The following is a 12,400-nucleotide window of genomic DNA, read 5'->3' as shown; positions in this document are numbered from 1 at the left end:
CTCATTCCCAGCCCCCGAGCTCTCACCCCCTACACTCGCCCTGAGCCCCTCCCACACCCCAAACCCCTCATCCGCAGCTACACCCCACAGCCCTCACCCCACACATCACAGCCCTCACTCCCCCTCCGCACCCCCTCCCATCCCCAAACTCCCTCCCAAAACCTGCACCCCCTCCCTCCACACCCCCTCCCACCCCCACACTCCCTCCCAGAGCCTGCACCCTGCACCCCAATCCCCTGCCCCAGCTTAGGGCCTGCACCCCAGACCTCCTCCCTCACCCAAACTCCCTCCCAGAGCCTTGGGCAGGTGGGGGGCAGAGTTTGGGCAGGGGTGGGTTCTGGGCACCACCACAAATTATACAACCTGCTGCCCCTGGACAAGAGGATATATTTGGCAAGCTTAGGTAGGTGTGCATTGGCCCCTTTAAGAAAAGAAGGCCATCCACGCAGGGCACTGTAAGCAGCCACTAGACCATGTACTGAAGCTAACACACACACACACACACACACTTCTGAATTGTTGTCACTGAGAATTCCTTCCTGCACAGAGGGAGGAATAAAAAATATTGACTGTTTTCAGGCACAACGCACTGAGCTTGGGTCAAAATATGCCCTTGATCATATAAAATGGCCTCAATCATCAAGTTCAACCATTATAATTCAACCCTGTTAACTTCTGCAGACCAAGAGCAATCATTTGCTGCCAACAGCCTCAATCGTGCTGTTACAGAAGAGATTTAAAGGAGATGGCACTTATTTCCCTGCAGGTAGAAAGTGCTAATGGAAGGACCAGGAGCTGCAGCACTGAGTAATATATCAGACAAATGCTCAGCCCGGTGACAAATGGTGTTACCGGCTCAAAAGAGACAAATGTTTAAAAAAAAAAAAAAAAGATACAAGAAAAGAGAAAACCGGTGGGTCAGGTCTGTAGCTAGGATAAGTCAGCGTAGCTCCAATGAAATCTTTCGGTATTGATTTACACCAGCTGAGAATCTAGCTCAAACCTTGAAAATGATGAGAGCCAGAGAAATGAAAGGAGAGGAAGAGGGCTGTGGAGGCATATTGGCTAGGGCACCAGAGTAGGACTGAGAAGATCTGGGTTCTACTCATGGTTCTGCCATGTGACCTTGGCCAACTCTCTGTGCCTCTTTCTTTTCCCATCCTTTGTCTGGCTTGTCTATTTTGATTGGAAACTCTTTGGGGCAGGGACTGTCTCACACGGGGTGTTTGTTTGTACAGTGCGTAGAACAACGATGCCCTGATCTCAGTCAGTGTTTCTAGGTACCTAGCTATTTGAATACAGGTAAATCATCATCATCAGATGTGGGTTTCTTTTTTCACTCAGTAATATACTTGCTAGCTCCTTTTGCCTCCAACTATCCACCTGGAGCAGCAATTTTATCCCTCCTTGTGCAGCTGGTATTCTAAATTCCCCAACATCTGAGGACAGATGAACGTCTGCCCTGGGGAGTTAATGCCATGCCAGCAAGAGAGAGGTAAAACCCAAAGAAGAAACCCAACCTCTCTGTATCTACAGGGCACCACATCACCACATATCTCTCTCTGGCGCCTCCCCCACCCCAAGTTATAGGAGGACTCTTTCATTTGAAGCTCATGATCTTGCCTGCATTCCTGGAGGCACCATATATACAGAAATGAACAACATTTTGTGCTTTGAAAGGGGAGAAATAGATACACCAATCACTTTCTCTGTGGCACTAGCTGTTCAGACTCTAATTAAAAGAGCAGGAGGGTGGAGAGGAAATGCAGATGAAAAATACTTCTCCCATTACCCACTAGCTAAAATCTGAGTCTTTTTTTTAATCCTCAGTTAAATACAGGCCTGTTGATTAATGAGCTGATCAGAAAGTCCAGTGATGCAGCTGTCTCAACAGCTTTAATTGCTTTTAAAGGACTGTCTAGTTTAACTCCTGTCAGTCAGGGAAGAAATATCAACCGCAGTAAACAGTAGCAAGTTTTTTTGGATCTTAGCCTGGAAAGGTCTCAGTCAGTCAACGCTACAAGGTCATTCTGAACCATTCCCACCGTTCAAAGCATCGAACCCAAACCCACTTCTAATGGGAACCACCCTTGGAAAAAACAATGGCAGTGGCCTAGGCAGGAGGTAACTTCCCAACACTGTAAGAGCACAAGGAAAAATATCATGCCCATGGACCCTTGAAGTGGAGTAAGGGAATTTAAGTCAGGTGGGTGGAGTCTTCAATCTTGTTCCTGGACAGACACTGATAAAATGAAGTGCAGGTGCAGAGAGACCCCGATAGCAAAAATAAATGAAATGGGGAAGAAGGAATGAGCACCTAATGGACGCTTGGGGAAACGCTGCTTTAATTCAGTTACTGGCAACTGTAGTTGTCATGCTAAAAATACTTTGCAGAACATATCGTTAGAAAGCCTCCCTTCCCTGTTGTGGCATCCTGTCCAGTTATAAACAAGGATTACATCTGGTCTGCGTTGGCTGCATCCGTGCTCCGAGTCTGCTGCAGTCATGAAGGGCTGCCATAATAAACGGCTCTGACAAATAAAGGAAAACATAAACCAACACTAGGCCCTGTGGAAGATAAGGAAGAACGCTGGGAGCCGGGAAAGCAACTGTCAGACAGGGCCTTGGAAGTAGAAAGTGAGGATCTTGAAGTGAGCGTGCCAAGGTCAAAGAAATACAATGCTAGGAGACCTGTCTAGCCAAGACAGCTGAGCTGAAGATTTGTTGTAACTTTTTTTTTTTGCACACCACAGGAGGGATCATAAAACAGCCCAAATCTGTTTATGCTCAATTTAAAATAATATATTGCATTGTGCCACAGATTTATCATTAACAGAACATCTTTCCTGTTAATACATCAATGGCCTCCCAATCCAGGGCTCACTGCCAGAGAAGTGCTACATTCTGAATACAATCGATGAGCATTACATGTCCTTTCTAGGGTACCCCCAGGGTCTCTAGATTTTTCAGGAATGTTTCACAGTGAAAATCCCCATCCATTGTGTGTACACATTTTCCTTACAAGACACAGAAATACCTACTGCTCCTAATGCAAGCTTAGCGTCAATGGAACCAGGAGTCAGCTCTTAGTGATTTCTTGGGCCAACACAAACACACAGTTTAAGAACAGACCACTAAGGCTGGCAAAAGGGGACTGGAATGTTCCCCCCCGAGGTTGGCCACTTTTTTCCTGGGATGCAACGCTCTTCCCTGCAGAGGCTGAGGCGCATGAAAAGAAGCAAAAAGCTCCTCACTTTATATAACAGCATCCTCACCAATGCAAGAACAGTAATAATGGGTTTTGAGGAAGTCATATCCAGCTCCCCTTGGCTGGAAGGATGGGGTGGGGGAAGATTGTGAGGGGAGGAGATTAAAGAGGAGAAATAGGAGTAGATCCTGCAATGTTCCAGAAAACAGTACAGGATTTAGTTTCATTTTTACATTATGCAGTTCATCTGTAACTCATAGATCTCTTCTTTCAGAGAGAAGGAAGAATGCAGTCCACAGAGCTGAGCTGCACAGACAAACTGCCTAAACTGTGCACGCAAATCCCACGTTCTACTAGAGTGACAGGTAGCTGTATCCGAGTATACCATTTTGGACGTGTGAACACAAGATCTGTGCTCACAATTTAGCAGAGAGAGACTTAAAGCAAACCCCTCACTCACCCTGAGCTCTGGGGAAGATAAGATTCACAAATGGTCCTTGCAGCTATGGCAGATCAAATCAAACTCCCAGATTTGAATAGCCTCCAGCACTGGGGAAGTGTGGCTCCAGATCTCACCATCACTGGTTCTATTCCATCCCTCCAAGTTAGGCTGAGACTTCTGAAAACACATCTCTGTGGGGTTTGTTTTCTCTTTGTAATGTATATTTTCAGCCAGGCTGAAGCTCCCACTGCTTTGCTGCGGGTGCAAAGATAACTGCAGATGCAACTCTGAGGACCTGGGCCAATAACCCCCCAGTCTGCAACTGCCCTAAGGTAGCGGGAGGCACAAGTGCTGGGACTGGTACTTGCAGTTCCCTGTAGGCTCAAAAACATGGGCACAAATGTCATGGGTGCAACTTACATCTGCCTATTTGAAAACCTTTTCCTATAACTCCCACTCTCTGACCCGATAGCTAGAAAGAACAGGAAATATTTCACTCTGAGTCATGGATGTGCTCAACCCCAAGGCAGTTTCTAAGACCACGTTGCACTGAAGCAACTTATTCATTAGTTATCACGCAGAACTCACAATTGGATTTGTACTGGGCATCTGACACTACAGAAGGCAGTCAGAGTTAATGCCTGGCTATATGCTTACCAGCTGGTCCCACCGGCTTCCTCAACACAGTCCCAGGATTTACCAGGGGAATAGCATCTGGGAGTAATTCATCATACCACGTGGCTGTCGTCCTCGTGATTGGCAGGTCATTCTCTGAAGGGAGGGTGCGCTCTGCAGACTCGAGCAGAAGAATCTAAACACAAGTCACAGGAAGAAAAACGTAATTGGGCAAGATGGCTCCATACTCCAGAACGCTGGATTCCGAGAGGCACTCAGCACTGAGGTCAATAGGAGGTGCTGGGCAATCTCAGGGTCAAGTCTATAAGTGACTAGAGTTTCAATTACTGCACTCCAGGGACTCTACTGTGTGCCCTGAACCCCAGTGGGCTGCACAGTGTATTGAGGTGTTTGCAGGGAGGTGCTGAGCATCATGCAGGATTGGGCCCTTAATGAGAAAAGCAACATGTTGTCAGTGAATGGCATTAGTATTAGGGGACGGAGCCTTTCACCGCTCTACGTCACTTGTATAAATGCAGCTCAGGTCAGTAACACCATGCTGAAGGGAGGCTTGGCAGCCTGTATGAAATGAATTTCGGGGCCTGAGAACTGGCACCGGTTGCAATTTTCAAGATTCTGACAACATTTTGAAAGTTGAAGAGGGGAATCTGGACAACATTTTCCCTGATTTTCAGACACAGCTCAATTTTGGAATTTAAAAAAAGGGGGTGTGTGTGCAGGGGGAGCTGGGGAGAACACAATTTTTAAAACGGTGGCAATTTTTCCTCTTTTCTCCACACCACTCAGCTCAGTAGTAAGCCATAGTACGCAAAATGCCAGCTGTAACTTTGAGTTAATGGACGCCACTTCCAAATAATTAACAATCTGATGTTTTCTGGGTTTGACCTGTTTGGGCTATTTAGAATGTAGACTCCTTGGGAAAGGGGACCAGTGCCATATCTCCCTCTGTGCATTATACAGTGCCAAGTACACTAACATCACTGTAAATACAATATTACTAGTATTCCTCTACGGCACTATAAACAGAGGCCACGAGGAGGGCCACAAAGTCGGTGGGAATTCAGCGCACTTAGCATCTGGCAGAATCAGGACCTAATTTCCCATAAAAACAGGGGTGGGTGGGGTCAATCCACAAGATTATATCTCCAGCAGAATTTTCTTTTGAAATACCATGTTGGGGCAATGGCTCAGTGCTGACCTGGAAAAAGTCCTGCAAAACAACGTAAGGGCCCTTCCCTATAGCACCACATTTTTCCCTTGTACATCTCCTAACCACATAAGGTACGTCTACACAGCCCGTGACAGCAAGCCTCCCAGACTTGGGCTAGCTGGGCTTGCCCATCCCCGTGTCCCAAGGCTTCAGAGCATGAGCTCCAGCCCGAGCCACAACTTTTCAAAGCGCTGTCTACACAGCTATTTTTAGAGCACTGGTACGAGCTCTGCCAGCCCAAGTTTGTCGACCTGGGTTGTGCAGACATGCCCACACTGATTTAGAGCTCAAGAAAATAAAAGGAGTACTTGACTCAAAGCTAGCCTCGAAATCATCAGGAATTTTTGAGCCTTTATGTGCTGCGTTGATTTTTACATAATAAAGTCATGGTGTAATTTATAAATAAGAATGATGCTTTTTTTTTTTTTAAACTTCCAAAAATTATGGAGTATATAATTTATTGAGTACAATGCATGGCGGGAGCCAATAACGCGACAAAGCCAGAAATGACAAACATTCTGCAGAACACATTAGCCTGACAAGGGCACAGCAGAGACTAATTAAACTGGGAGCTAGGTTAAGTGCAAAGAACTGAACCTCTGCTGGCATGAACTAGCAGAACGCCCTCCTTGACTTCAAGGTCATTATTCACAGGGACTGGTGTCTTGGTTTCTGAACATTAGGTTGATGAAGAGGGAGGCAGGAAACCACCATCAAGAAACGAGGCCACACTGACCCCTAATTTAACTCCAGTGCCTGTGGTTATGTTAGCCCTGGGGTGAATTTAGTTCAGTGGGCCTGTTGCACTCTTTTTCTTCCATCCAATTCTTTTCTTTTTCCAGTTTTGAAGGAACTATGGTCTCAATTTAGAAAAAAAAAACACTTAAGCACGTGCTATAATTTAAGCACACACAAGTCCCATTGACTTGTGATTTAAGTACATGCTTAAGTGCTTTCCTGAATCAGCATTTATCCTAGTAATTCCCTTTCCAAAACTGTTGGATAACGTTGATTTATATCTGTTTCCACCTCTCAACACAAAGGAGGCTGCACTTCAGCACTGGGGGAAATGATGCGATCTCTACACGAACTAAGTGCTCTGACGCTTGTTAGAGGTGCTATGTTAAAGGAACACATTTAAATCAATAACAACAACAATTTTAGGTGGGTATGCAGAACACAGTGAAGTGGGGGCATCTAGGGCCCTGTACCATTGCATTATTAGCGGAGCTGACTGAGTTCTACCAAAGTTCACGTCTGGAATGGAACAGTTTTGAGTCATTTTTGTGGGTGATAATAAAAACGTGTTACCACATAATCAACACAGAACAGTGGCAATGGAGTCTTTTGCATTAAAACAACATGTTTTAAAATGAGTGCTCTGCTGATAAATGCTGTAAAGGATTTAAGGTGCGTAGCTCAATAATTCTGAACACACTGTTCCACATTGACTGCCTACACTTAACAGTCACTAAGACGGGCACTGTAGTTCTAAGTACGTTTTCCAAAACTCGTTTGGGCTCAGAGGACTCAACAGCTTAGAAGTCCCAAAAAGTTGTAATGTAAGATAGCAAAGACTTGAGCCGGTTGAGTAGTACTCATTGAATAACTTGGACAGATTGTGTCATGTTCACTGAGCAAAATATTTGGTGTAGTAAGCTATATAAAAATCTTTAACCCAGCTATAGGGCTGAGCTGGAAGTCGTACAGAATTTGATGGAGAATAGCGTCCTTGCTATAGAATTTTGAAACCAACCCGTGGAATTCTATAGCAAGGATACAGTTCTCTGTTCAGTTCCATAGCTCAGTTTCAAAATTCTAAAGAATATCAATGAGTTTCTATTAAATTCTGTAGATGCCCAGAGTGATTTCTATAGGACCCTACTGGTTTCATGCCTATTAAGTTCCAGAGGACTTTCCCTTGAGGGGACAACATAATTAGTATGATCACAAACAATTTCACAGATTTCATTACAGGTTTAAAAGATAAATTACTTCGTGAACAATAGTTGATGGCAACTTTTGACCCAAGGCAGCTCTGAAGAAAAAGGTTTCTTGCCCATCAATTATTTGTAATCTCATTAGCTGTTCTTGGGAGACAGAACCCTGAACTCAGGTCGCAGGCAAACGATGAGCAAACCATGAGGTAAAGTCTATCCCTGTTCAGCAAAGCATTGAAGCATATGGTTAACTTTATAACTTCTATAGCAGGGGTATAATTCTCTATTAAATTCTATACGCTGGTTCAAAAAAGACCGGCAGAACGGATACCGTTTACTACAAAGTCAATGGTATTTCATGAGGGGAAGTCAGAACAGAATAAAACTTGGGCTAATGAGCTGGTTTGGGTGCAAAACCGGACAAAGCTCAGTGGGGTTTGAAACTAGCCAAGTTTAGACTGAGACACTTAACCCCTGTGAATCTAAAGCACCACATCTCACATAACTCTGTACAGGGATGTTGGAACAATTTGTATAGTGAGGGTGCTGAATGCCAATGAACCAAACTGTAAATCTTGTATATGATGGGAACCACTTCAAGCCCGGTACTGGAGTCCATTAAACTACTGCATGTGGAAAGGATCCAGTAATCCTTCAAATGCCACGCTGAGAGTTCACTGCAGAGCTCAGAGTGAAATCAGATTTGCCTCAATAATTTTAAAACACCCCATAAAAATATACCAGAGCTATAATCTCGCTTCCACCTCCCCAGTCACAGCGTTCTTCTTTGCCCAATTTAGCGTCACCCTTCGAGAAAGTAACACAGTGCCCAAGCTCTGCCACCGTGAGATGTCAGACTTGTGAAAGCAACATCTGATCTCAGCAATGGCTCTGACCTTAGATATCTGCTTGTGATCAGGTCTGCACTATGACATTTGACACCAGGTAAGTGAGGCTGGGAGGGTGTGTCAGCACTCTCAATGGTCATACTGCCGTGTGACCTTTAGCCTCAGTTTGCCACTAAGAGGAAAGCGACACAACAGAGGAGCCACAATAAGAACCTGATTCATCTCTTACTTAGCATGATGTAGCTCATGAGTAACTCCATTGAAGTCAATGGGCCTGATTTTCCTCTTACGTCAATGTAAATCAGGAGAAATTCCATTGGAATTTCACCCCAGGGATTAGAGTGAATATTTGCACACATGGGCTGGGATAGTCAAAGGATTTAGGTGCCTAACTCCTCTAACGGCCTTTGAAAATCCCTCCCAGGGCACCTTTTATCTAAATCAAGCTGGAATTTGTCTGTGAAAATATTCCTCTGCCTTAAAATAATTCTTGGGTGTTTTTCATTTCCCATATAACAGCCCTGCAAAAGCATCGACCATCCTAGGCACACATTTCCTTGGCAAAAGTAAGTTGTGTGTTGTGGGTGAATAGAAATGTTTAAGGTTACTTTAGAGAAATTTTAATACACATATGGGGGGGGATGATATTTTACAGTGCAAGACTGGTTACAGAAAGTGAATCACAACATTTGCCAGCCACATGGGACAGTCGGAGGGTCACAGGCTCAGGGAAAGGATTTCTCATCAAGCCTGAAATTTATAAGAAGTGAGGGCTGGGAATTATTAGGCTTTAGGATGAGAGGTTTTGCACTGTCATTCTTAATTATAGTAGTACGTGAGAATAAGAGGTAGGCCAGATCTGAACTTCCCCAAGTTGTCCCAATCTGGAGGATAAATTCTGCTCATTAGCAAGACCACAGGAGCCAGTTGTGTCATGCACAAATGGCTCTTGATCCAAAGTTTGAGTTGTTCAGAACTGGGTTTTGGTTCAGGCCGTCCCTAGTTAAAATTAGTCATGAAATTGTTCTTTACCCTCCTGGACATTTGTTTTACATTAATTGAGCTGCAGAAGCCTCAGAAGCTCCCATTTTAAGATTTGTACAAAGGTGGTTTTAAACCCCATCCTGATTTTCATTCTTGTTAGGAGCAATAGGCAAGATATTAAATGAACTGCTGACTGGAAAGTTGCCTAAAACATTCTTAAAAGTCACGGCATTGTTAGAAATAGAAATGTGGGATCTGGACCCGGGCAACGGGAATCTCAGGGATTTACTTTACCACCTCTTTGTGGGGTGGCATACCAGGTACATGATGAAATGTTCACCACCAGTGTGTGTGACATACAAGACCTGGAATATCCATGAAACATCAGCACTTAATAACAATAGCACCCAATCTACTTTACCTGTAAGCATCCTTGCCATACAACAGAGGAACAGGATTTTCCATTCTAGAGGACTTGTGAGCATGGTTATAGTACTATATGGGGATATTCAATCTCTAGTATTTATGACTACCGCTGTGTTACAGTGGGAGCTAGTTTCATTTTATATCCTTCAAGGGAAGAGGTGAACCCCATAAAACATAATTGTCGTATGCATTTCTTAAATCTATCCCCGCTCGGAACAGGTCAAGAGCACTTTAACATCTGTATTGTAATTGTCATTGTTTTTTTGTTACTATGGCTCCACATAATTGTACCTAGTAATTAAAAAAAGATAGGGTTATAAAAGTGGAGTGTGATATTATATTCTAAATAAATAGGGTGGATTTCATGTAGCAGAAAAAAACAACAGTGTATTGGTCTAAAGTCTATACATGTTTAAAAAATTTCCTTTAACCTTTCGCAGACTTCTGGGCAGGGTATCGCCTTACAAGGACTGTTTTCATGCAGAAAATATGCAGATCATTTATCAATCACACAATGAATCAGTCAGACACAGGATTTGTAATGTATCTCTTTGCATTTAAATCACCATGAAATGCCACAGACTTCTTAAAAGTAGCGTCAGGAGATAAGAATGGGTTATATTGACTCGGATCAAATATTGCATTTGAACAATCACCAAAAGATGAGATTAATATCACACTATCTGCAACCCTTGGATAGAATTTGTGAAAAGATATGGGTGTATAGCAGAATAAAACAAATGGGACCTTTTTATGTGATAATACAGATGTAAGTTGTCTGCATGCCTTACAAAAAGAGAATAATGTATTCAAAGGAGGCAATAAGACTGCATAGAGCTGGATTCTGCTCTCACTCACTCCAGTTTTACACCCTTTAGACTTAAGAGATTTAATCAAGATTTACATTGGTACAGTTGATGGCAGAATTCCGGCTCTGTGTTTTTCTAGCTAGTGGAAAGCCTGTACTATGCGTTAGGGGTAAAAGAAATCCCACTCCCAAAAGGCTGGTCGGGCACAATTGGAATCTGGTCTCATACCAATGAGTACCTCCGCTGAGGTCAAATGGTCCCACAATGGTGTAAAACCAGATAAAGAGTGAATTAAGCCAAGCCTAGAGCATCTGGGCTTTTTAGAATTTTCTCCCCTCTCCGCTCCCTTTCATCACCCGTTCTGAAATTATTCACCTGGCCCCCTTTCTGATTCTCCTTCCGCCTGTTTTTTCTCCTCTTCCCAGGATCCTTTCTTTAATCGGCAATAAACAGATCGGGAACACGATACCTGAGCACGAGTCAAACTTTCAAACCTACAACACATAATTAAAAAAACGAATACCACCTACCTCTTATAGAGTGTTTTTCATCAGTAGAACACAAAGTGCTTTGCAAAGGAAGGTAAGACGCATTATTCCCATTTTACAGATGAGGAAATGACTTGCCCAAGGTCATCCAATAGGCCAGTGGCAGAGACAAGAAATAGAACCCAGGTGTGCTGAGTTCCAATCCAGCATTCTAATACTCTCTGCCAAACAGCCTTCCATTTGAGTGGGCTAAGCGTTAAGCAAAGTGAGGTCACCCATCTCTAGTCCGCACACAGCATAAATCAGAGCTGAAGCAGGAGAGCTGGGAGAGCAACCCGACTTTCCATCATTTTACCCAACTCTTCCTCTGCGTGGTCACAGTGCTAAACGTGACAATTCTGGACCAGGCCACTGAGAGCACAAGGCATTTTGAGAAAACGAGTGAAGTCTACCTCATGCTCTCACCCTCAGATAGCATCTAACCATTTTGCCTTAATGACTCCTGTGTTTATTTCTTGGTTATTTACACCTGATGCCAATCCACACATCCCTCATTACAGATTCAGTGGGATATTTTTGCAATCTCTAATGTCAATCCAACATGCTGGGTGAATTGAACGCCTCTCTTACAAAGTGAAAGATGGCATAAACTTTCGTTACATCCCCCTTTTATAGGTTCTGCAGACCCACAGAACTTTGCTGTACTGCTGACCACAAGTCCCTTCACTTACTGTCTGATAAATAGAGGGAGTGGGGAATAAACCAGCTTTCCATACCCATCATGCCCTGCTGGGCTTTTCTGTGGCGTCTCCCCAGTACCCGGACATGCTAAAGGAAGTGTTTTCTTGCTCATGGGACTAGCACATTAGTGGTGACCATCACAGCCCGTCCAATCAGCATCCACCCAACTACCCAAAGCATTCAAAGCCATCTTGCATTAGCCATTTGACCTTGACCTTGGCTCTCCACATCTTGGCCATTTACACAAATTAGAGACAGGAGAGGTCAGAGGCCTCACCCCTTTGGTCTCCGAAGCACCGGCCAATTTGAGACAGCTGATCTTATCCATTCCTATTCCATGAGCTCACCGCAGCCATGCTGTGCTGGAACTCTACCGGGAACCAAAATCGGCAGTTATTCATGAGTGACCTTTACTTGATTTACAGTCATTGTTTCATTGCAAGTGCCTCCCTTGCGCCAATGCAACGCCCACATGTGTGTTGATTTTGGTTTGTCACAAATAACCTAATTAATTATCCCCAAGTTTTCAGCGCACACACACACACACACAAGTCCTTCAGCTATAGCATATACACAGCAATGGAGTAACTTCTAAAGCTGCTTGGAGATCTAGCCATCTTCCGTATCAGAGTTAAGGCTGTGGAAGGGGATTCCTCCTCCTGAGGAGA

General features: G+C 44.0%; 1 protein-coding gene across 3 annotated transcripts in view; it reads right to left on the bottom strand.

The window, feature by feature from the left end:
- The window catches only part of COL26A1 (collagen type XXVI alpha 1 chain), a 218,325-nt gene that overhangs the window by 37,653 nt on the left and 168,272 nt on the right, over nt 1-12,400 (bottom strand). For all 3 annotated transcript variants that reach the window (XM_048824217.2, XM_048824218.2, XM_048824215.2), the window contains exon 5: nt 4,308-4,461. In XM_048824217.2, the coding sequence (XP_048680174.2) occupies nt 4,308-4,461 (154 nt within the window). The remainder of the gene's footprint in view (nt 1-4,307; nt 4,462-12,400) is intronic.

The sequence above is a fragment of the Caretta caretta genome, chromosome 17 (genome assembly GCF_965140235.1).
Source record: "Caretta caretta isolate rCarCar2 chromosome 17, rCarCar1.hap1, whole genome shotgun sequence".
Classification (NCBI taxonomy): Eukaryota; Metazoa; Chordata; order Testudines; family Cheloniidae; genus Caretta; species Caretta caretta.
Note: the sequence above shows the minus strand (reverse complement) of the source record. Positions and strands in the feature narration are given on the sequence as shown.